The sequence below is a fragment of the Lynx rufus genome, unplaced genomic scaffold (assembly GCF_022079265.1).
Source record: "Lynx rufus isolate CCGP_SWC_20201006 ecotype Redwood Valley unplaced genomic scaffold, mLynRuf1.p SCAF_14, whole genome shotgun sequence".
NCBI classification, from domain to species: Eukaryota; Metazoa; Chordata; class Mammalia; order Carnivora; family Felidae; genus Lynx; species Lynx rufus.
Genome location: NW_025814828.1, coordinates 26,703,287 through 26,728,785, shown reverse-complemented (window position 1 = coordinate 26,728,785; position 25,499 = coordinate 26,703,287). Strand labels below are relative to the sequence as shown.

The following is a 25,499-nucleotide window of genomic DNA, read 5'->3' as shown; positions in this document are numbered from 1 at the left end:
GGAGTTTGTTACTTTTTATAAGTGTTTAATGTTTGTTTTTAAGAAACTAAAAAAGCAATTCCACTAAGTCTGATTATTCCAACACCGACAGCAGGAACAGCTCTGAGGCCGTTATAATAACCTTGCACACTACATGAAACTAAAGAAGGTGAGAGAAAATTTAAATTGTATGGTGGGAAATTAGGTCAGCCCAGTGCTCAGTAGAGTAATGCTTTAATTTCTTGTTATTGACAAGTAGGTGTTGCCGGGGTCTTTTGTCACATCGAGTGATTTTGTATTTTAATTTGCATCAGCTCCGTATCATGGCCTCAAATAAAAGAGAAAAGAGAGATTCTTGTAGTTTGTACACATTTTCAAAGGGGAAATCAGAGTTTAAAGGCTGTTTAGAGAGGCCTCTCTGATGCCAGGCTTTGGAACCGGCAGGGCTAGAATCAGTAAGAACACTTTTTAGAGATTTAAAGAGCGTTTTAAGGATGATTTAGGAATCTAGTGTCTGTGTTAACGGGCATGCAGAATTTTGATCTGTGTCAAACGTCATTATTCTCAGAAGACTGAACAAAGATGGACCCATTAACTTGTGAACAGGTTTCCAAGTCCCTTTTGGTTCGGCATGGTACATGCGGAGCGTGTTTCAGATGTGAAAAGTGAAATGCAAAAAAAAAAAAAAAAAAAAAAAGCAGTTACCAAAAAAGGCACCACCCACACTTCCACGACTACCTCCCCAGCACAGTATCTTTTTCTATATTTTCTGTATATTCCAGGTAGACCTGAGCTGCTTTTCATGGAGTTGGTGAGAATCGTGTCCTGTTTTTGAACTTAGACACAGAGTAATAAATACAGCTGTAAAATCTGTGCTGATCCCATACAAAAAATGGGCTTGTCCTGTAAGAGAGGGTAGGGATAGGAGTTCCACGACTTTGTGCATACCATTTCACACCGTCCATATTCATCTTTTCTTTCTCTTCTGGGGGTTAAACATGTCTCACTAGGGCGCTGAATTCGCCACACCCTGAAAACACCCACATCCAGTGAAGTATTTGGTTCAACTTAACAGTTACCAAAGAATCGGAAGTCGTTTTAGCTGTGTGGCCAGTCGTTTTTTTAGCATGAACTGATTAAAAGATTATTTTTCTCTTTTGGAGGATTAGTCACACCGTTTATTCTTTTCTTCTTCCCACTTGTGTTCACTTCTGCGTCGTCCTGGTTTGTAATCGACGTGCAACCGAAATCCTACAGGTGACATACAAATCTGTTTTCTGGTTACTTTTCTGACATTGCTTAAAAAGAAAAGTGTTGCGTGTTAGGAAGAAGGTAAAAGATTGGCTTTTGGATTTGTGTGAGTTCATTTATGTGGATTATTCAAGTCCCCCAGAATCACAGGTAAGCGAGCAAATGAGGACCTGGGAGGGCCTGGTATCTAGCAATCCATGGAGTGGGGCTAGAAGGAGGGGCTCGGAATTTCTTCTGTCTTCCAGCAAAGGAAGTCGTGGTTTAGCTAAGGACTGGTGTGGATTAAAGCAGAGTTTTTAGAATCCTTCCCCTGATTTTGAACCACTGGAATAAATTCCTTCAAAAGGTGAAAAAGTCAGTTTATCACCAGTTATGAGGTTTATTATGGAGAGAGGGAGCTACGCGAAGCTTGCATTCACTCTCTGTGGGATTCTCCGGTCACTTGTATGCAAGTGTCTCTTTTCTTTTGGAATTGCATTTGGTACAAGTTACTGTGTTCTTCCGACTTGGCGTCCCTTACAGATGGTGGCCTTTCAGAGTGCTGGTCTGGTCAGGTTTATCAGCTCAAACAGACGTTTTTCTGCCCATCTATTGAGGATGCTATAGTCCTCCCACACACCGTGGAGATGGGACTTTATTATCATGCATTGTGTGTATGAAGGGCCTATAAGTGTGGACACGCGTGCTTTCCCCGTCTAGTCCCTTCCTCCCTCCCCGGCGCTCCCAGTGTGCACGGCCTTTGGAAATGATGGAGGCCTGAATGCAGGGTGGTCTTTCTTTGCTGGGCGCTTCTGTACAGAATTGGTACACCATCGCTTTCCGAGCTAAAAAACACCGAGAAGAAGCAACGCTTTTTCCGTGAAGCTGCAAGCTGCAGCCTCCTTGTGCTGTGCATATAAAATACCAGTTCCGCCCACCTCTTCTCCAGATCCAAAACCGGCTTGGTGGTGGGGCTTCCTCAAAGCCCCTGAGCCTGGACTGCGTGCGTCTTCTGCTCTCTTTGCTCTTTAAGACTTGGACGTCACTCCGATACCTTCCCTCCACTCAGAAGCCCCTCTTGTGGTCCTCACATGCGAATCGTCTCTGTGGAAGGATAAGCCAGAAGTGAGCGCGTTTGGGAGAGACTGAACCGGCCCTTTGCGAGCGAACGTTGTCTTGTAACTTTCTTTCGGTAGCCCTCACTGTCCAGTCGGTGGATGATGAATATCGGGGGGGGGGGTCTTCGAAGGTGGACAGTTTGGGGAATTTCCACATGCTTTGTGACATTTTTTATTGTATTTCGCAGACCACAATAGACACTTCTCCTTTTAACTTCTTTTTTTCTTTTTTTTTTTAATGTTTATTTCTTTTTGAGAGACAGAGAGAGCGTGAGCATGGGAGGGGCAGAGAGAGAGGGAGACACAGAATCCGAAGCAGGCTCCGGGCTCTGAGCTGTCAGCACAGAGCCCGACGCGGGGCTCGAGCTCACAGACCACGAGATCATGACCTGAGCCGAAGTCGGCCGTTTAACCGACCGAGCCGCCCCGCCCCGGCGCCCCCCCCCCCTTTCTTTTAACTTCTTAAAAAAAAAAAAAAAGAGGTAATTCACATTGAGTGGTTTTTGTTCTCTACAGAGGATCTGGCAGTCTTACTGCAGGTGGATCCGCACCTGAAGCGTCCTCAACTAATAAAAAGTCGACTTTTAGTGGGTGTTAATTTGGGGGCCACGTAGTAACAAGGGCAGCCATGCACTGAGCACCAGAACGCGCTGGTCACCTAATCCACCGACGCTCCCAAGTGAGCAGGCTTGCCCCAAATTGTCCAGTTAGTAGGGCCCCCAGCCAGAATCCAGTCCTCAGATTTAACATCTCTGCTGAGGTCACTTGACATTTGCTGCCTCCCCAAACTCCTCTTTCCTTGTGAGACCTCTGGACTCTCTGTTGGCCTTGAAGTGTCCACATGGAAGCCAGTGCTCTTCTCTCCATCCCCACCCTTCCCCCCCAAAGATTATGAATAGGCCAGGCACATGACTCTTGAAATATCTATGTTCAGGGCTGCATTTTACCATATCAAAGCCTGCCACGCAATCCCCGAAAACTGGAAATACGATGCTATGGCGATTTATGTAGATGGGCCAGAGTAAGGAAAAGTATATGTAGTTATCTCTCCCGGATTTATTCTTGCAATTGAATTAGGAACAAAGGTGTTTTGTTCTTTCTGTGGCCAGGACCTGATAGCTGGCAATCACACTTAGCGAAACTTCAGAAATGGAAGAGAACTGTGGAGTGCTGTGTAGAGGGCTGAGTAAAACAAGACTGTTGAAAAGTAATGCGGAGAGGAAAGGGAAGGGTACGTTAGTCGGGCAGCGGCTGTACCTTAGGCCGGAATGAAATGCGGTTGTCGTGGGTATGAGACCTGCTTATGTAGAAGAAGGAGCAATAGAAAAATGTCAAGGGCGGTAAGAGCAAATGAGAAGTGAGGCGGTGTATTTATTGAACCGATATCCGGTCTCTCTTTGACCGGGTGGAGTACCACTTGTCCGTGCCCTTTCTGAATGTTCTCCATTGGACAGGTGAAGAAATCCTGGGTTTCGTTTATTGATTACCTAACAGAGGCGTTGTATTTTGTTATAACAGAAGCACAACCGACTTGTGGGTGCCAGAAAGAAGCACACTCTGGTTACCGAAGTAAGTTCACATTGCTTTTCGCTTTGAGAGGAAGTGCTTTGAAGGAATGATGCCGAATAAAGGAGAAGCAAGCCGTGCTTTGTTCTCCCCTTCCTTTTCTCTCCTACCCGTTAGACATTCTAAAGTCTCTCTCTGTATTTTCTGTTTTAGCCACGAGACCCAAACGACTTGCTGGGACCATCCCAAAATGACAGAGCTCTACCAATCTTTAGGTAAGGAAGTGGCCATGCTTTCGTGACGCGTGACTTGTAGGATAAAGTAGTTTGTCCTGTGCCCCTCGTTTGTTGTCTCAATCTATCGCTCGATTGTTTAAAGGGTGAAAACGATGACTTTGTATCCAAAATTGACCGCTTTCTCGTTTTGCAGAGGTTCTCTAACAGTAAGTTTGAGAATGTCATTGATTCCTGAAAATTCACTATACCTGAGAGGGCCAAAGGGTCTCGGCGGTTGCCTTGGCTGCCTCAAAGGATGGGGAAAAAAATACTTGCAATTTATGGCACTTGTTTTTCCCACCGAGAAAGAAAACAGTTTCAAGTTGTTCCTATTGATTTCTTCCCTGTGAAACTCAAGACAGTGCTTTTGCCAAACCACGAATGTAGCGTTAGGAATTTTCTGCCGTCTTGCCAGTGCTTATAAGTCCTAAGCCTGCCGGGTCATCAGCGTGAACATTTAAATGATTTTTCTACTGTGCCGTGTTTTGTGTTTGTGTGACAGCCTCATAATTTCCCCCCACCCCCATAACTTGGGAATTTTTTGAGCAGACACACAGCCTCCAGATAAGAAGAAAACGTCAGTCTTTTTAATGCCTGATGGAAGTCCACTCAATACCATTTTAGATCTTTCGCGAATAATCTGAAATGATTTCTCTCACATAATGATGAGTTGTTTTTTGTAGATTGCTAGGATTTTATTTATTTATTTATTTATTTATTTATTTATTTAGAGCGACAAAGCACAAGCAGGGGAGGGGCAGAGAGCAAGGGAGAGAGAGAGAGAGAGAAACCCAAGCAGGCTCCGCACTGTCAGCACAGAGCCCGACGTTGGACTTAAACTCAAGAACCATGAGATCATGACCTAGAGTCATATGCTCAACCGAATGAGCCACCCAGGCGCCCCTCTTTTTTTTTTTTTTTTCTTTTTTTAATTAAAGATGGGTGATGGGCATCGAGGAGGGCCCTTGTTGGGATGAGCACTGGGTGTTGTATATAAGCGGTGAACTACGGGAATCTACCCCCAAAACCAAGAGCACACTGTATACACTGTATGTTAGCCAACTTGACAAGAAATTATATTTTAAAAAGGCAAAAAAAATAAAAATAAATGATTCCCACTTTATTTTTTTGTTCAAAAAAAATTTTTTTTCAACATTTATTCATTTTGGAGATTGAGAGAGGCACAGCATGAGCGGGGAAGGGGCAGAGAGAGAGACACAGAATCCAAAGCAGGCTCCAGGCTCTGAGCTGTCAGCCCAGAGTCCGACGAGGGGCTCGAACTCACAGACCATGAGATCATGACCTGAGCTGAAGTCAGACGCCCACCCAACTGAGCCACCCAGGTGCCCTGTGATTCTCACTTTAAAAAAACAGTTATGTCTTCTCTACTACTAGACCAGTTTTTTAAGTCGGCTTCTTTGTGAATGGACATATTTACAAACCGAAATGCATAAGGTGAACTCTTTGGGTTTGAAATTAGGTGACACTGCCCATGGGAATCAGGGTGACGAGACACATCCTGTACCTGCCCGCGCACGCGTGAGCGTGAGCACATGTGTGTAGCTTTTGCTGAGTTGCTGTCGTAGGTTCTCGTTGGTTAATGAGCTGCAGTTCTAGAGATATTCCGGAATGGCGTAGGAGATATTAGTCTAAGAAATTGTTTTCCTAGACTTTTTCTAATTATAAATGAAATTAGCTCCTTCTAAAAAATCTGAACAGTACAAATACAAAGTATGAAAAACAAAAGGTGTCACTTACAATTCTACTGGCCAGAGATGTTTAGTACATTTCAATTAATACTATGTCACTTTCGTCTAGCAGCGTGTGTGTATGTGTAGGAAGGGTGTGTGTATACATGCACATATGTTCACGGCACACTCTTTAAAAATTTCAAAGATACTGGGATCAGCTAATCTTTCAGGGCTGCATTTTGATCTCCTATGGAATGTTTCTGGCTTATAATGCTGTGCTGTTCAGACCACAGGTGAAAAACCTAGATGGTTACCTTCGGCAAATGAGAGAAGGGAGACCTCATCTGAAGTACGAGGCAGCTTGGCTGGGGGAGCAGGCCGTCCTAGCCCCGTGCTCTCAGGACTTCTGATTTTTCAGGAGAACCTAGAAATCTGTCAGTCAAGAGCTAGTTTGAACTCGTCTGTCGGCCTCCTGATTATAACCTCGGGCTTACATAGATTCAGCCCACTTGTAATGTTTCACCTCTGATCACAGTGACTTCTTTTTTTTTTTTTTTTTTAATTTTTTTTTCAACGTTTATTTATTGTTTTTGTGATCACAGTGACTTCTAGTTGTAATATTTTACTTTTACTTAAAAATTATTATAGAATTAATAATTGTTCATATATTTTGAAATTTAAAAATATAGACAGGCTAATGAACGAAAAAGAGGAAAAGACAAATCATGTATAACCCACCTCTTCAAGTTAGCTAATATTTAATAATCTAGTAGGTATCTTCAAAAATGTCTTTCTGTGTGGGGCGCCTGGGTGGCTCATTCGGTTGAGCATCTGACTCTTGATCTCAGCTCAGGCCTTGATCCCAGGGTCATGAGTTCAAGCCCCACGTTGGGCTCCGCGCTGGGCATGAAGCCTACTTAAAAAAAAATTTCTTTCTGCTTCTACATTTTTACCAAAGTTGGATGGATGGTTCTGTTTTATAATCAGCTTTTTTTTCACCTAAAGGTAATGTACCATGGCCATATTTCCATTTCATTACATTGTATTCTCTACTGGCTTACTTTTAATTGCTCTGTAATGAGAAACCACAAACGTGGTTGATAAAAAGCTAATTATGAACTATCAATGAATAGATGTTTGTACCTTCAGTAGAAATTAAATACGCTTTTTATCATCGTATTTCTGAGGTTTTCTCAGTAATTCAAATGTGGTAAACTGAAAGCTGGTAATTTGGCATGATTTCTGACCGTGGGCAAATCACCTGACTTCGGGAGATCAGGGAAGTTTACAGTTGCAGGGGGGGTTTAGAGCTCATGTATTACCAACTTTTTCTTTGATGAAATCAACTTCATTGAGATAATTTGCAGACGATAAAATGCAGCCGTTTTCCATAAATGGTCAATTCCAACCTCCTTTGAAATGCTGTTCTCCGCTATCCTAATAACAACTGTCTTGGAAATGAACTGGTGTTGAAATTTGTTTTGTAGCTTTCAGAACGAAAATTGCCAGTCTTTTTGTTACAATCAGATGTTACTTAGGCTAACTTTTATCCCAGTGGTGACTCATCCGATACCATCTTCCATTTATTGAGAGCCTACTGTATGCGCCGCATCAACATCCATATTTCACAGGGTGGTGAGATCAGGTGCAGAGAAACCGTTTATTGGGGCTGCTCAGCTTTCTGAGGCTACCCTGGGTTTTGCTCAGGGCCCTCTGTTAGCATTTTTACGGAATTCATTCATTTTGTTAACTCAGTAAAATATGTCCATGTAGGTTGCTATGCACCTGGTACAAATATGTACAAATTGACATTGTTACCTATGGATAGACCGTGACTTCAATAGTATCTCTGGAACAAATCCATTGCATTTCTGCAGACGGTATGGTTGGTTCCTAAACAGTAGGCACCCTTCCTCTGTTTTTCCGGACACCATGGAATGATTGATTTTGTTTGTTACACGTCTATATTCCTGAGATAACCTACCAGATGAGGCGTTATTTCTGCCCTCACCCACCCATTGCAGGGTTTCAAAGTTGAAATACAAGCATAACATACCGAAAAGAAACCTTTTATTTCTTTTTAATATTTATCTTTTAAAAAAATTTTTTTAATTTTTTTTTCAATGTTTTTTATTTATTTTTGGGACAGAGAGAGACAGAGCATGAACGGGGGAGGGGCAGAGAGAGAGGGAGACACAGAGTCGGAAACAGGCTCCAGGCTCCGAGCCATCAGCCCAGAGCCCGACGCGGGGCTCGAACTCCCGGACCGCGAGATCGTGACCTGGCTGAAGTCGGACGCTGAACCGACTGCGCCTCCCAGGCGCCCCTAAAAAAATTGTTTTTAACGTTTATTTATTTTTGAGACAGAGACAGAACATGAACGGGGGAGGGGCAGAGAGAGAGGGAGACACAGAATCGGAAGCAGGCTCCAGGCTCCGAGCCGTCAGCCCAGAGCCCGACGCGGGGCTCGAACTCACGGACCGCGAGATCGTGACCTGAGTTGAAGTCGGACGCTCAGCCGACTGAGCCACCCAGGCGCCCCTTTAATATTATCTTTTAAAGTTTATTTATTTTGAGAGAGACAGAGACAGCACGAGCGAGGGAGGAGCACAGAGAGAGAGGGAGAGAGAGAATCTCAAGCAGGCTCTACGCTGCCAGCTGCAGAGCCCGACGTGGGGTTCACACTCACGAACTGCGGGACCGTGACGTGAGCCCGAAATGAAGAGTCGGTCGCTTAACCAACTGAGCCATCCGGGCGCCCCTCTTTTTAATTTTTATATATGGTCTTCTCTTTTTTACTCACCGTCTGCAGAAATGCAATGGATTTGTTCCAGAGATACTATTGAAGTCACGGTCTATCCATAGGTAACAATGTCAATTTGTACATATTTGTACCAGGTGCATAGCAACCTACATGGACATATTTTACTGAGTTAACAAAATGAATGAATCCCATTAGGTCCAAGCTGCTATTTTGAGTTGGAATAAATAGTTGGAAGCCTTCACCTGCGCCTATTTTGTGAAAGGTCTCATGAAAGCGAAACTGGTGTGTGGTTTGGTGTGTTAAGTGTTTTAGACGATGTGTAGCCCCCGCCCCCCACGTAATAGAACCTGAACCTGTGGTCTGTGATCCCATGTTGGAAAATACCAAGATGCTGCTTCTCCAAGCTCTACCTGAACTGCAGACATTCTCCCTGTGGAAGCTACAGGGGTTCACACAACCAGCCCGTCCTACACGTGTTTGTTAATGTCCCTTGTCCCCAGAAGCATTCAGACGGTCTCCCAGCACTCCCTACCTGTGGTCTGGACCGCATACGCTTGGAAGCCAAAACCATCTCAGAGGGGCTGAAAAAGTTGCTTCGCCTGCTCACGTTCGAGCTCTCATTAGTGGAGTGAGAGGTGATTTCCCTTCTCGTTGTTTTTGTGTGATTCTCAAAAAATGAACTTCTATTCCTTACGTATTTAGCAAAACACAGTTTCGTCATCATTACCCCGTTCCTTCGTGTCCCTGCAGCTGTAGTCGATGAGCCAGCGAGAACCCATGACAGAAAAGCAGCAGTAGCCACACGCATCCCTCCCTAACATGGCACACAGACATGTGTAGAATTTATGTGTCAGTACCCTGATTCCTCAGGTGACTTTGAACACAAGGAGACCACGTCATGTGTTTTAGGTTCTAAATATGTCCTCTCACAAAATAGCAGACCTAAATTTTTTTTCCTTTTCTTTTCTTTTCTTTTCTTTTCTTTTCTTTTCTTTTCTTTTCTTTTCTTTTTTCTTTTTTTTTCTTTTCCTTCCTTTCTTTCTTTTCTCTTTTCTTTCTTTCTTTCTTTCTTTCTTTCTTTCTTTCTTTCTTTCTTTCTTTCTTTCAAGCCAGCAGGGGAGGGGCAGAGAGAGACAGAGAGCTAGAATCCCGGTGCCAGGGCTCGATCCCACAAACCGCGAGATCATGACCTGAGTCCGACATTCAACCCACTGAGCCGCCCAGGTGCCCCCAGACCTAAAAATGTTTAGTGGTGGAGGACATAGGCCTAAGTTCTTTGTTTAAAAAAAAAAAAAAGAGACTACATTTCAGATTATTCTTAACCAGATCTAGAACAGCTTCCTGGAGTGAGCTCCCATCAGATGTGAGGAATATTTGTGCGTTCTTACTTTTGGGGCTGTGTACCTACTCAAAAAATTGTAAGTAGTGAAGAGAAGGATTGTCAGGCTCCCGCACTAATACAAAACAAGGCGTAATAAAGAAATACTGTAAATGTTCACAATGACGGCCTGACAGTCATTAGGCATTTGAGCATTGGAAGGTCTCCAGAAAATTTTTACGCAACATTAACAGTTTGGCAAAAGCGTCTTTCAGTAAGAACGACCTGATAACAGTTTTCTTTCAGCCTTTTGCTCTCACTGCCCCCCCCCCACTGCGGTGGGGTGAAGGGTATATAAAAAAAACAAAGTTTCCCATATCTATTTTTGCACGGGCCTTAGTATTCTTATCTTTGTAACGAGGGTACAGGACAAAAGTAAGACTCTTTGTTTCTTTTTCTGTTACTTGGGGCCGAGGTGGGGCAGGTTGTTTCCAGAACTTGCTGTGATCATAATTTTTCGAGAAGTACCTTTGGCTGACTCTGCAGGCGTTTGGATTTCTAAACGTTGAATCATTCCTATTTTTAAAAATGCGCATTCTAGAAAACAAACAACAGAGAGAAGATCCTGCCACCCCATCCGAGTCAGAGGCTCTTGAGATCTTTCCCAGAAGACCCACTGGGCCATGCATTTGTTGTTGCAAAGACCTGTGCCTCACCATTTCTTAGGAGCAATAATATGCCCGATACATGAAGTGAATTTCCGGTTTCTTTTAGTGTCTTTACAGATGCGACGGAAAGACTGTTGCTTTGTTAGATTATCTGTTTTGTTAGGTTGTTTAGGTTGTAAGCTAAAACTCTCCAAAGCTCCAAGAGGCGGTTACAAAATCGGTAGCTGTTAGATAGTAATGTGCTCCGGAATTTATTTTGAAATGTTAATGTAAGGGGGCGCCTGGGTGGCTCAGTCGGTTAAGCGGCCGACTTCGTCTCAGGTCATGATCTCGCGGTCCGTGAGTTCAAGCCCCGCGTCGGACTCTGTGCTGACCGCTCAGAGCCTGGAGCCTGTTTCCGATTCTGTGTCTCCCTCTCTCTGACCCTCCCCCGTTCATGCTCTGTCTCTCTCTGTCTCAAAAATAAATAAATGTTAAAAAAAATTAAAAAAAAAAAAAGAAATGTTAATGTAAGACTGACTTCTGTGAAGTGCCATTATATGACAAAAAGCCCATGATTTTTCTCATGACTTCTGTCTGGGTTCTTTACGTTCATCGCTAAAGTTTTTAAGTAAATACATACATATATATATATATATATTTTTTTTTTTTTTTATTTAAACGTTTATTTATTTTTGGGACAGAGAGAGACAGAGCATGAACGGGGGAGGGGCAGAGAGAGAGAGGGAGACACAGAATCGGAAACAGGCTCCAGGCTCTGAGCCATCAGCCCAGAGCCTGACGCGGGGCTCGAACTCCCGGACCGCGAGATCGTGACCTGGCTGAAGTCGGACGCTTAACCGACTGCGTCACCCAGGCGCCCCAATACATACATATTTTTAAAAGCTTCCACCCCCCTCCCCCCACAACATGTACTGCTTAAAAATACTTGAAGAAAGTATTTCTTAGTCCGTCTTCCTGGAATCTGTTAATTCGAAATGCGGTGAAACCATGTGGTCCTCCCCACGGCTCCTTTCGGAACTCCACTGTGAGCTGTTTGCAAAGGAGACACATGCGTACAAAATAAGGTGACATAAAGAGGGAGTGAATGATCTGATCTTCCTTACTCTGCTTTCCTCTTGCCTCACTGAAGCCCCTTTAACCCCCAGGGTTTTCTCTGGGTGGGGGGGATTGGTTCTCATCCTTGCCTGCACTTCTAGCATTCTTTGGAAAGATCTAGCCCCTCTTACCTGTCGCCCAAGCTTTGCAACCCGCTGGCCGGCATGATGCTCACCCAAATGCTACGAAAGCTCTCAGGTTTTTTTTTTTTTTTTTTTAATTTTTTTTTCAATGTTTTTTTATTTATTTTTGGGACAGAGAGAGACAGAGCATGAACGGGGGAGGGGCAGAGAGAGAGGGAGACACAGAATCGGAAACAGGCTCCAGGCTCCGAGCCATCAGCCCCGAGCCTGACGCGGGGCTTGAACTCACGGACCGCGAGATCGTGACCTGGCTGAAGTCGGACGCTTAACCGACTGCGCCACCCAGGCGCCCCGAAAGCTCTCAGGTTTTAAATCTGGACTGAGGCGTGTTTTAGGAAATCTCCGGAAAAGTGGTCTCAGAAACCCTTGTGATTTGGAGACAGACGGTCCCTCAGCACGTGACCCCTAACCTTGTGTCTGTTGCCTGAGAAGAGGTTTAGAATGTTGAAATGAGGGCTTTGTTTCAGGGTCCCATGGGTCTGAGGCTGGTGTGATTCTTCAGCAGTGCAGGTTAAGAGGACTAGTTAAGTCCCAGTTAAGTCAGGAGGCTAAGAGCTTCTTCATCCCATTAAGTGTTCCCTCCCCAGGACGCTCTCCCATTTAGGACCCGCGGGATCCCGAAGGACCATGAATTCCTTGTACATCGGGAGCTCGTCCTAATGCCTTTCGCAGCATATTACATAAAGTGTTCTCAACTAGGCTATTTGGTACTTAGCGTATTCTTTTCCTTGTCTCTTATCTCCAGGTCCTTAAGTATTAAACCCTCCTGTCTTTTGATTTTCTCCTCCCATAATGCCTGGAACTGGAAAGAATACCTGAATTCAGATTCAGGCTTTCATGTGACCTTGGGCTAATCCTTTGCTATTCCTTGGTCTTCGATTTCTGACTTTGCCGGTTGAACTCCTGGCCACAGTATAGCTCAGTCTCGTGCGATGCCCACCTCTCCAATTTCTCTTGGTCCGCCCCAGCCTGGAGGAGAGGAATAATAGGATAATCATGTTGATGATAATTGTACTTTGATTTTGTGTAGCACTTGATACTGTGCAGAGTTTTCAGAAATAACTGTATTTAATCCCTGCACGGCTGTAAATTAGGTATATAGATGGCACATGACCTGAATTTTGTGTTAATTTCAGTTTCAGCTCATGTGTCCTGATCCTATGGAGCATACTTGCCGTTTTTGATTCGGCAAATAATGCTCGCCTCTCAGCGGATGGGGCGGCTGTTTCCTTGTTTCCTTTTGGACTTGAGCGGGACGAGGCACAGGACTTGCTTTGACTTATTTATACTGACTTATACGCATTTTATGGCTCCTACTTTGCCGTTCTCAAAGGAATACCCGTTACTCCTAGCATGGTTTATAAAACTGCTTTATCAGCATAATTAAGCTATGGAATCTCAAATGACAGTCTTTATTCCCTAGCTGACAAAGTTAGCAGTGGAGATTTACTCAGATTTGCACAATACGAGACGTTAAGGCTGTTATGAATGTTCTTCCTTTACTTCTACTAGCCTGCTTATAAAAGAAAAAAAGGAATAATCTGGTCTTTTCATGTCAGTTACAATCGATTTTTTCCCCATTTGTAAAATAGAAATGTAATTTTTTTTTTAACGTTTATTTATTTTTGAGACAGAGAGAGACAAAGCATGAACGGGGGAGGGTCAGAGAGAGGGAGACACAGAATCTGAAACAGGCTCCAGGCTCTGAGCTGTCAGCACAGAGCCTGACGCGGGGCTCGAACTCACGGACCGCGAGATCATGACCTGAGCCGAAGTCGGCCACTCAACCGACTGAGCCACCCAGGCACCCCAGAAATGTAATTTTCAAATCGAAATCGATGGCACTTTAATGGAATATCTTGAATAACATTTTTTCTTGTTCAGGTAACTTGCTTTACACCTTCTAATTGAGGAGCATAAGTACGTAGGTATTTCCGATTTGCATCTCCCGAAGCTTATTTCAGAAGGAAGCTGAAAAGGATTCTCCCTCAGACTTAGACTGGTTTACAATTTAAAAGACCGGCCAAAGTGGGGTTTACTTGATCTAAATTAGAGGAGCATTAAGGTTACACCTGCAGCTGTGAGAAAAGTGCTGGATGCGGACAATTTTATGTAGCTGGGTCTGCAGAAGACGATTTTTGCACACCAAGTCAAGGCATCTAAAAACATGTCTGTTCTTATTCAGACACTTTCAATACTTTTTAAGCGCACAAGTCTGATTACCTCTGTACGTCTCTCGGGAGCTGCAATTTTGCTGGAAAGAGATTCGGAACAGTCAGAACACTCACATAAAATAGATAGTGAGTTTTTAAAGTCTGTACCCTCTACGGTAGTAATAAAATGACCTAAAAATATTCTGCAAGGCTGTCTTATGACATAGCGGATGAATCATTAGCTTCTTTATGAATTGGTGATATTCTGTGAGAATGTTGCAGAATTTGCCAGTCCACAGTCTCCATCCGTTGCGTAACTGCAGGGAAGTCCTTGCGCCCCCTCAAAGATTGAAGCTTATGTAACTGGGACATATGTTCTATACGAGTGTGTGTGTATGTGCACGTGTGCGCACGTGTGGTACACATGGATTTATTTATGTACGCATTCGTTATCAAGTATTTTGGCGGGTAGGTGGTTAGTTTTATCTTTTGCTTTCTAGGTCTGTAAAGACACTGTCCATTTTAGAGCCTTGCTTCTCAAACTGAAAAACAGTTTGTTTTTTAACGTTTATTTATTTTTGAGCCAGAGAGAGACAGAGCATGAACGGGGGAGGGGCAGAGAGAGAGGGAGACACAGAATCGGAAACAGGCTGCAGGCTCTGAGCGGTCAGCCTAGAGCCCGACGCGGGGCTCGAACTCACGGACCGCGAGATCATGACCTGAGCCAAAGTCGGTCGCTTAACCGACTGAGCCACCCAGGCACCCCGACGGTTTTTTAACATACACTACATCACAGACTTGTAGGTGGGCCTCCTGAAACTGACGAGTATGCCCTCAACGCTGCATGTAACTCACGGCGCAGGTTCAGCAGCACTCACCCTAGCCTGCACTCTGTTCTGCGAAGTAAAAGTTGCTTAACGTACCCAGTTTCTGTTTTTGTGAAGAACTATTCATTGGAGTGGCGCTGTCCTGGAGTGCTTAATCTTGGGAAGTATAAACGTCAACTCCAATCAAGTGACCTCGGGTCTGGGGTTGGGGGGCTAATTAACAGACACCAGACAAGAACACCTAAAACAATGTCATTTATGGGACTTGATATTTTGCCAGATGAGCCAAATTCAGGCAAAGGAGGGATCTATCTTCTGTCCCATTTCGTAGGCCTTCTTGGCAATTATTTCGGAGGCTAACGTAATAGAATCTCTCTCTTATATGAAAGGCTCGTGTAGCAGGGCCCCTGCTGCCTGGGTTTCATGCGTTCCCCCACCATGTAATTAAATACAATGTACACGATGCGATATTTTTCTTTTTTTTTTAACGTTTATTTATTTTTGAGAGAGACAGCGGTGGTGGAGGAGGGGCAGAGAGAGAGGGAGACACAGAATCCGAAGCAGCTCCAGGCTCCGAGCTGTCAGCCCAGAGCCCGACGCGGGGCTCGAACCCACGAACCGTGAGATCGTGACCTGAACCGAAGTCGGTCGCTTAACCGACCGAGCCACCCGGCCACCCCAGATGGTGATATTTTTCAAATACAAGTTTGTCTTTATCCAGAATAGGAAATGTGATGTGTGTGCTCTTTAACGTTATGTGATGAATTCCATGGGGGAACTGATGGATGATCCTGTGACTGTGCCATTGTCACTTTACGAATCGAGGTTGGGAAGTAATGCGACGTAGCAGCAAAGGAGTTCGTTCACTTTGAGGCTGGTGAGGCGTGCATTTGAATTCTGCCTCTGCCACCAGCTCTCTGTGCCTGCACGGAGGCACTCACCATGTTGAGACCCACCTTCCCGATTTATTAAGTAGTTAGGATGATCCTTTCCTCGGAGAGTGTTGTAAGGATTTGAGATAATACACGGAGAAGGACAAAATGTCTGACATACTAACTGCTCAAGAAATTCTAATTACTATTAATAACGATGATAATTGTGACCATTCCCTATTTATTATTCTTAGTGTTGCTTTCATATACCGCGTCCCTCCTTATCCAAAATCTCTTGGCTTCCTGGGGTGCCTGGCTGGCTCAGTCCGTAGAGCATGTGGCTCTTGATCTTGGGATCATGGGATGGAGCCCTGTGTGGGGTGTAGAGATTACAAACAACGCTGAATTAGAAAAACAGAAATCTCTCGGGCTCCTGAGTTCAGATGGCCAGGGACCCCCAGGTTCAGGTGTTCAAGCCTGACACTCAGGGAGCCACTTAAGTTTTCTAAAGTAGTTGACCTCTTAACCAAGGTCCCAAGGTTCACCTGATCACAGGGTATCCCAGCTTCGGCAAGCATAAATTTACTTTAATTCGAAGTACAAATTAGAAAAACAGATTTTCTGCTGTTTTCTTTACCTTCCTCCCAGTTCTGAAATAATAGACCTTTTGTAATAGAAAACAATATGCACCATAACCTCTGACCATAAGTACAAATGACTCTTTATAGACGTGTATGTGTGTGACTTGATATCTGTCTTCCCACCTGTATCTAGAAGACCTTAAAAGTTTAAACTACAGGATCAAATATGTGCCATAAAAACACACTGGTAAAGGCACATGCCCAGTAATTCATAAGTAAGGAGAAAGCCTGTAAAATAATGTGACATGCTCAGAAAGATGCCTGACAACCTAGTAAATGCCTGACAAATGATGCTGGCAACTGTTGGCGGTGGGGGAGGGGGCGAGGGAATGGCTCCAGAGGTAAGGACGTATGACAGCATGAGAAGTTTTATATGACTCGCTGAGGATTTTGGATGCTTAGATTTTTCATTTGGGTCATGTATCAACCCGGATCCAGCCAGAAAATAGAAACCACTCGGCCCGCTTCAGACAGAGGGTATTTAATGCAGTAAATTGGTGACCCGGCGATGGAAAAGTGAAGAAGACAGACAGCAAAGAGCCCCTGTTAGAACCAGGGCTGGAGGCCGGTGGCAGGACTGGGTACCCGCAGAGCCCCGGAAACCAAAGCTACAGGCTGGAGCTTGGACCAGGGGTAGCTGGGATTACGGGAGGGAGGGCCGATGAGAGGGAGCTGGGGCCAGGAAGGAGGCACAGCTCCTGCCCGAGCTTTCGCCGAAGGCGGAGAAAGGGAGAAATAGCCTGGCCTCTCGTCTCCTCCTGCCCCCCGGTCTTCTGCCAGTAACTCCCAGTTGGCCACACTTATCTGGAAGCCTGTCGGTAAGGGAGCTGGAAAATGCCACTCTCTGGAACAAAGAGCAGAGCAGGGAAAGGTCAGAGAATGGGTTTGAGAACCAACAGGCAAGTGACTCAAGGACAGGAGACCTTGCGGGTGGGGACGCGGCCTACCATCCACGCCACCGCGCAGGGATGAGAAACACAAAGCCTTAGAGACTTTCGTGGGACTTTGTGATTCTGAAGTGACATGAGGCACCAGACGGGCCCACTGGGTTCAAAAGAAGCTGACCTAAGAACAGAGAAAGAGAGGGTGGCCCTAAGAAGGATTAGCCGCACAGAAGTCCAAACGCTGAGAATAAGCGTCCATGCATTTGATTCTAGTACTTGAATTGTTTACACTTGTTTGTTCTGAAGTCTGTCAGGGCAAACTGATGAATTTCTGTAAAGCAGGAACTGTCTTCCTCATTTTTGTCACCAGTGCCTGGCGCGTTATAGCCTCTGAGTAAACAACCGTTCTTTGAACGCAACACAGTAGAGGAAGGGAGAGTGATTTTGGTGGGGAAGAAGACAAGTGGCACTCAAGACGACAGAAAGAGATAGATGATGTTTTCCTGAGGCACATTATTAAACTGACAAGATGGAACTCTCTGGAGAGAGAGGTTTTTTTTCCAGGAAGTGGAACATAAAGCCTCATGGTAATAAAAATACAGAACATCGATGAAGTTATCGATGTTATTGGCAATTTGATTTCTTAGCAAAACCAGGTGAGTTGTTCCTCTGTCCTTTTAGGACAAAAAGTGATAACTCACTGACGATCAAGGCAGTAAGACCCTTGGAAGAAGGTGTCCGTGTGGACCTAGAATTTAAATAACAAGGAACGGAGCACAACGTGATGTGCCGCCCGTCTCATTGATTCACGGGTTCCTTGACCGAATAAACATTTAAGAGTGTTCCAAGCCTTGTGAATCCTCAACTTTACAACAACAGGATAAAAATATTAAGGAAAACAAGGCTATTGAACGTCTAAAAAAATTGGCGTGGTCTTATTTTTGGAACGTTAAGACGTGTGTACATGTCAGAACTTTTGGAAGATGAAGTTAAGTGTAAAAACAATAAGAACACCTCAGATCTCAGCACCCAGAAATAACCACTAGTTACATTTTAGAGGATTGGTTCTAGTCTTTTTTTTTTCCTGTGCCTTATTATATGGTTGTTTGAGATAATATCGTGTTTATAATGTTGTATCCTACTTTATTCGCTAAATACCGTTACGTTTTCTCTCTCGACCATTTTTCAGGGATGTTGTTTTTCCCAAGCTGCAATTTCTTAAAAATTAATTCTCATTTTTCAGCAATTAGTTTGTGACAAAGGAAACTCAAATGAATGTCAAACTGAAGGAAATAAATCTTGGAAGATTCTCTAGATTTACTGCAAACGGGCTTCTGAGAAGAAAGCCTAGTAACATGTCTTGATACCTTCTGTCTGACAAGCTACTTACATATGAGCAATGTTACAAAATAAAGTCAGGGCGGTCCAGAATAGGCAGCCACTAATCAGAAGGCTGACAAGTAAAGTTTATCCAACGATAAATATGGTTTATAAATGGAAATTTACAAACACTTGTCAGCGACAAATAGTTTAATGGATACCATTTCTTGGACAGCGTATTTGTGATCTCAAGGTGACAAGGCAACTATCCTTGGAAACTTTGAGCATTACGGGAAAATCTTTGCCCTCTTAGCAACTAAGTGTAGACAGAAATTCACCTTTCTGGTGAGTTTCAATTTTTATAATAACTGATATGTAAAAATTCACGTACTTTAACTTACCAATCTGGAAAGAGAATGAATAGTAGAACCCTTGATCTTAGACCATTTGTGGCTACAATTACCACACTCTGCTCCAGGTTCTTTCTTAACACTGTCAATTAAGGCTTGCAGCCTCTTGCTTCGGTTACATTTTCTGACCAAGGTGCAATTAAAGAGTGTAGAGCTAATAATTTTTTCCACAGTTGTTTCCAGTTTGGTTTTTTTACTGCTGGAGGTCAGTCTGTGAGGAACATCTCTGTGTAAAAAGCCTTTGCGTATTTGATTCACAGAAGTGTAATCACGGAGTCACAGGGTATTCGAGTTTGTTAATTTCTCGGTGTGTATCACCTGGAGCTCTCTCGAAGATTTGTGCGATTTACCCTCTTAATACGTGAAAGCGCCCATCTGACCGCGTCTTTGCCGGGGTGGACCAGTATGTTTACTTCTGCTGTTGTAATAGAGAACATAAAACCATCTTATTGTTATTATTTGCATATCTGTGATTACTAGTGATCATGAACCTTTTCCTTTACATGTTGACTGAACAGGTTTCCTCTTGTGACTCATGTGAAAGCAAAACCAATTTAAGCAAACAAAACCCTTGCAAACTCTTCTGTTGTAATGCAAGCTTTTCTTTTTTCATTGCGTTGAGTGACTCTTGGGGAGGAGAGACTCCAGATGACATCAGTACACGTTTTGAATTCTGCCTGACCTTCCTCTCCTTCAAGTCAAACCAGCCTTATCCCTTCATCCACCCTCACAGGACCTATTTTCCACCCATTATGCTAGATTTTCTTATGCTCTATGCCAGCTCCAGTGTCTTCATATTTTTAAGTCTATACAGAGCCCTCAACTACAATGGTTGTCCAAAGGGCTCATCAGTAAAAAAAATAAAAAAATAAATAAATAAAATAAATAAAGGGCTCATCAGTTATGGGCAGGGGAGGGAGGCTTCTTCCTGCCCCTTGAGTCAAGCAAACTCCTCCATACCACAGATACGGACAGTTTACTTTTGTGGTCCTTTCGGTGAGGCATCCTTTTCCCCCATAAAATAAAGAATACTTAGAACGTTCCAGGTTCTGCTCTGAGGAATGAGATACAGAGAAACATAAGGCATGATCCCCACCCATTTCCCGAGCTGGTGTGAGCCAGGACATGCAGTAGACCTTAGGATGTGAGAGAAAACCTCGCCTGTGACGGACGCCGGGATTGCTTGGTCAGAAGAGCGTGGGATTCTTGATCTCAGGGCCGTGAGTTTGAGTTTGAGCCCTGTGTTGGGTGCAGAGATTACAAAAAGGGGGAAAAAAAATTAAAAAAAAAGTCCTGGCCTGTGAGAGTGAAGGGCATGGCACCATCTCTACCTGTGGTGATGGGGGACCGCTCAAGTTCTTCTAAGTCCTTTCTGGCTTTGCAACTCAAGTGACCGCCATGTTGATATCTGTTATGGCTGATGTCATAGTTGATTAATGCTAACATACACCCATTTTGTTTCTCAAGGCAAATTAAAAACAATTTAATGTCTATTTTTGAGGGGGGGATGGGGAGGGACAGAGAAAGGGAGACAGGATCTGAAGCAGGCTCCATGCTGACAACTGAGAGTCTGATGTGGGGCTTGAACTCCCGAACCAAGCCAGGAGATCATGACCTGAGACCAAGTCAGATGCTTAACCGACAGAACCACCCAGGCACCCCTCAAGGCAAATTTAAATGTCTCAAGTTGGAATGACTGAAGGTTTAGGTTCAAGTGCATTTTCGCTCTCCTGCGTGCTCTGTCTCACGCGCGTGTGTGCACACACACAGCTTACATTGCCGAGTATCTTTCTGCTTGTGGTGAAGGGATTCTAAAAAACAGCATATGTCGGCTTCACACAATACCTTACTGTCTGCTTGAGAGGTTAAAATTGACATTGACCAAATAAAATTGACTATATGCTATAAGACTATATACTAACTTACATAATATCACGGTCAAATGTGTGGTATGTTATACAGGTAAACAGAGCACTACTGATGAGAATCCTTGGGGAAGACTATTTAGAGAGTAGAACAAAACCATTGTTCTAACGAAAGAATTTTATAAGACTTAGGGACATTAAAATGTAGGCTAGGATATTCCCGATAGCGTAGCAGCATAAACAAAGGTACAATTGAGAGAAGGACTGGCTTGTTGGAGGTTCAGCGGGGGCATTGTTCTGTGAGAATCTACTCCAGTTTTTGGAGAAAAACCTGATTTAATGCTCTTCAATTAAAGGCAGTTTAAGTGCATCAAGTTACATAACGAGAAATTGAAATTTCATTTGATGGGCAATAGAAGGACCTTGCTAAATCTTCCGAAGAGAGTGATGATGTTCTGTTTTCAGGAATAAGAATTTGATGGGATGGTTTCAGGATGTTGAGAGAGGGGAGAGATCAGTTAGGCTGTTTTGCTTTGTGGCATTTACGACGATGCGGGTCTTAACATAGCAGTGGGGGAAGTTTCCTTCTCAAGGTAGAATTACCCGAGAGTAGTGACAGATTGGATAGGTTTTCAAGAAAAGAGTTATAAGATGCCTTCTAGATTTTCAGCTTTGATGGCACAGACAGTGGTGATAGCATTGAACAAAAAGGAAATTGCAAATTGATTGGAGCCATAGGAAGTAGGTCTGAATTGTATTGATGTGTGTGCTTATAAATTCATTTATGTAGTTCATTGTTTTACAAAAATTTATTTGGGGCAGCTCATATAAATGTATGAACTTCATACCATAAGCATATATTTCTCATTAATCTTCTCGAAAGCCCCATGAAGTGTATTACTATCTCCTTTGTGCAGACGAGGCTCGGAGAAAATAGGTAATTTGCTCACATAGCATGGCTGGGATTTAAATCTGCTTTAAATGCCTGAACCATGGGCGAGCCCCTGAGCTAAATTTTGTTCCTGGGAAGTGACAGTGTCATTTTGAAGAGGAACTATCTTGAAGGCATTTGGAAAGGGGAAGAAATGTTTTAGAATTATCAATATGATTAAAAAAAAAAAACGATTGCTTGTATTTTTATTGCACTTTATATATGAAATACTGGAGGCAGGGTGAGGTCCTTTACTTGTACTGAACAAGTGTCTATCCTGGATCTCTCCTCGGAATTTTTTTTTTTAATTTTTTTTTTTTAACGTTTATTTATTTTTGAGACAGAGAGAGACAGAGCATGAACGGGAGCATGAACGGGGGAGGGGCAGAGAGAGAGGGAGACACAGAATCGGAAGCAGGCTCCAGGCTCTGAGCCATCAGCCCAGAGCCCGACGCGGGGCTCAAACTCACGGACCGTGAGATCGTGACCTGAGCTGAAGTCGGACGCTTAACCGACTGAGCCACCCAGGCGCCCCTCCTCGGAATTTTTAAGATACGGTATCTCATGTCTCACAACAGCCCTGGAAACCGGAACTATTGTTGTTCCCTTTACAAATGAAGAAAGTGAAGCTTCACAGAGTCAAGGTTACTTATCCAAGGACACTCGGAAACTGTCATGATGAAGAGGAGTGGCTGTAGAGTCACAGATTTGAATTTGAATCCTTAGGCCTTTGGTTTTCTCATGTGTTTCCTGTCAGGTCATGATCTCACAGCTTCACGGGTTCAAGCCCCACACGAGGCCCTGCTGGCATGTCAGAGCCTGCTTGGGATTCTCTCTCCCCCCACCCCCACCCCCCGCCCCTCTCCCTGCCCCACTCGCGCTGTCTCTGTCTCTCTCAAAATAAATAAATCAACTTTAAAAATAAATAGGGGCGTCTGGGTGGCTCAGTCGTTGACCGTCCGACTTTGGCTCAGGTCATGATCTCGCAGTTCATGAGTTCGAGCCCCGCGTGGGCTCTGTGCTGACAGCTCAGAGCCTGGAGCCTGCTTCGGATTCTGTGTCTCCCTGTTTCTGCCCCTTTCCTGCTCATGCTCTGTCTCTCTCTGTCTCTCAAAAATGAATAAACGTTAGAAGAAAAATTGAGATAAAAATAAATAATTGAAATAGTCTAAGCGGAGGGCATGAACAGTGGGTGTTCTCTCAGCACTGATAACAACCCTCTGCTTTCACTCTCTAGATGCCGTCGATAGTATAGTTTCTGTGTTTCTCTCTATAGGTATTTTATGCATATATAAGCAAACATACGTGTGAATGTGCAGTTTTTTCCACATTGGTAGCACAATAGACTCAGTGTTCTGTTCTCTGATCTTTTTATTTTTCGTAAGCTCTAGGCCCAACGTGGAGCTTGAACTCACAACCCCCCCAAGATCAAGAGTCAGCCAGGCACCCTGAGTGATGAGCTTTTATGTAATAAAAGCTTCTTTTTTTGTAGACTAATAGAGTGTGGATGAATATTTGCTATATGGAGAATTATGGTAGTATTTTTAAGACACAAAAACCCAGACGTAAATGTAAGAAGTTCACGGGTGCCTGGCTGGCTCAGTCAGTAGAGTATATGGCTCTTGATCTCTGGGTCGTGAGTTCGAACCCCGTGTTGGGCACAGAGTTTACTTTCAAAATAAATAAATAAATAAATAAGCAAACAAACAAGAAGTTTAAAATCAACACCTAGTGACCTTTTTGCTTGGTTTACAAGTCCTGAGAAGCAGGTAGCATTTATCAAGTTTTGAAAGGTTGATACATTCAAGGAAGTGTTGGGGCACCTGCGTGGCTCCGTCCGTTAAGCCTCCAACTCTTGATTTCGGCCCAGGTCATGATACCACAATTGTGAGATCGAGCCCCGGCCTTCAGCTCTGCACTAGGCACGGAGCCTGCTGGAGATTCTCCCTCTCCCTTTGCCCCTTCCCCGCATGTGCTCGCTCACTTGCTCTCTGTCAAGAAGAAAAAAATTAGGCTTTGCTTGCTTCGGGGGAAGATGTGTTTTCCAAATTTAATATGAATGTCAAGTACTTGCTAAGGTTACAGAAATTCGTGGTCTCTGTTCCTTGGGAGCAGGTGGGAGCTCTGAAGCCCAAAGAGTAGTTTTGAACGTTGTACTTTGCCTCTGGCTCCGTCAGGGAAGGGACACGGATGTAGAGGTGTTGAGTGTTCTTAACCACAATAAACTCAGACACAAAGTAAAAGAAAGTGCGGGAACGTAGGAGAAAAGGATGTTTCCGGTGTTTTATGTGACAGTTGTTGGCATTTGCCTGTTGAAGAGAGTTCCTCAGCTGCTTTATTATTGCAGCTGAAACACCCCTTCTCGTCTCCAGGGAAGAAAAACCGAAAAAGGCTTGGCTTCTCATCCTTGCTCTTCTTCTAGCTGATGAGGGAACCCAGGACAAATTACTAAGAACTTTCTAGCCCTTAGCTTTACTCATTGGGAAAATGAAGATTTAGAGTGAGACATTTCTGTTTCTAAGATGCTACGGTATCTTTTTCTTATTTGACAGAAATTATCGTTGGGGTTTTTTTGTTTGTTTGTTTGTTTGTTTCCCAAAGAATACCCTTAAGAAGAACGCATAGAGATAAATTAAAGCTACCTAAAGACTTTAATTCCTGGTTGCTCAGTAACCATTAAATCCCTCAGTCAGGCAACAGCCACATTCTTGCCTTGAGACAAGACTTAGCCCTTTCTGAACTTACCCTTGGGCTCTGCTCCAGAAGTTTATTTGTAAGTTAGTTGCTTACACCTTGGAATAAAATGTGTGGTAAATGATGTTTAGGTCCCCAAGCCACTGAATCTTGTTTAAGTCCCAAGAGTTCCTGATGAACTGCCTGGTGTGAATAGAATGAACGCAGCTACAGGTTTCTAGGGAACAAAATGCTTTTGGGGTAGAAGGCTCCCGTTGCTGGGGTTGATGGCTCTAGTTTCAAAGCTTCTCTGGGTCAGAAGAACTGAAAGTTTAAATCCTAAGAGGTCTAGTGACCTTCCTGGTCGTTCTACCACTCCTCCGGCCTGTCAGCTCCCTTCTCTCTGTCCTTTTTTCTTCCTGCAAAGTTGTCTATGATGTGTCCACTTCCCTGCCAATTAAACGGTTACAAATGCATTTTTAAATTTTTTTTAACGTTTATTTATTTTTGAGACAGAGAGAGACAGAGCATGAACGGGGGAGGGTCAGAGAGAGGGAGACACAGAATCCGAAGCAGGCTCCAGGCTCTGAGCTGTCAGCACAGAGCCCGACGCGGGGCTCGAACTCACGGACCGCGAGATGGTGACCTGAGCCGAAGTCGGACGCTTAACCGACTGGGCCACCCAGGCGCCCCGCACCTGCTTTATATCAAACAACTGCCAAGTGCCACATAGGAGGCGACAAAGACTGTGTTGCCAGTAACGCTGATTCCGATGTATGTGGTTCCATCCCTAAGGCGTCCTTTCTCATTAAAAGCAACTCAGTCTATGTCAGGGGACAAGGCAGGCCATTATCCAATGAAAAGCTCCCGCCATTGATTAATTTTATAACAGCTGCAGCTGCTGAATGATTGGTCTTTTTTTTTTTTTTTTACATGAATGATTTACATATTAGTATCTTTATCAGGCTCTAATCACGAGCGTTTAGTCTTCAGAAACATTATCACGTCACAGTGAAAAGAAAACATTCTGTCACATGCTTCGTCTTTAAAAACGTACAGAAGTCAGCTTCTGGATGCGTGGGCAGTTTGAGTCATGTCACCTGGTCCGCTCCCCGGCTAGGATGTACAAAATG

General features: G+C 43.9%; 1 protein-coding gene across 6 annotated transcripts in view; it reads left to right on the top strand.

The window, feature by feature from the left end:
* Positions 1-25,499, top strand: part of DMD (dystrophin) — a 1,630,689-nt gene that overhangs the window by 1,483,402 nt on the left and 121,788 nt on the right. For all 6 annotated transcript variants that reach the window (XM_047076051.1, XM_047076054.1, XM_047076053.1 and 3 more), the window contains one exon: positions 4,047-4,108. In XM_047076051.1, coding sequence (XP_046932007.1) covers positions 4,047-4,108 — 62 coding nt within the window. The remainder of the gene's footprint in view (positions 1-4,046; positions 4,109-25,499) is intronic.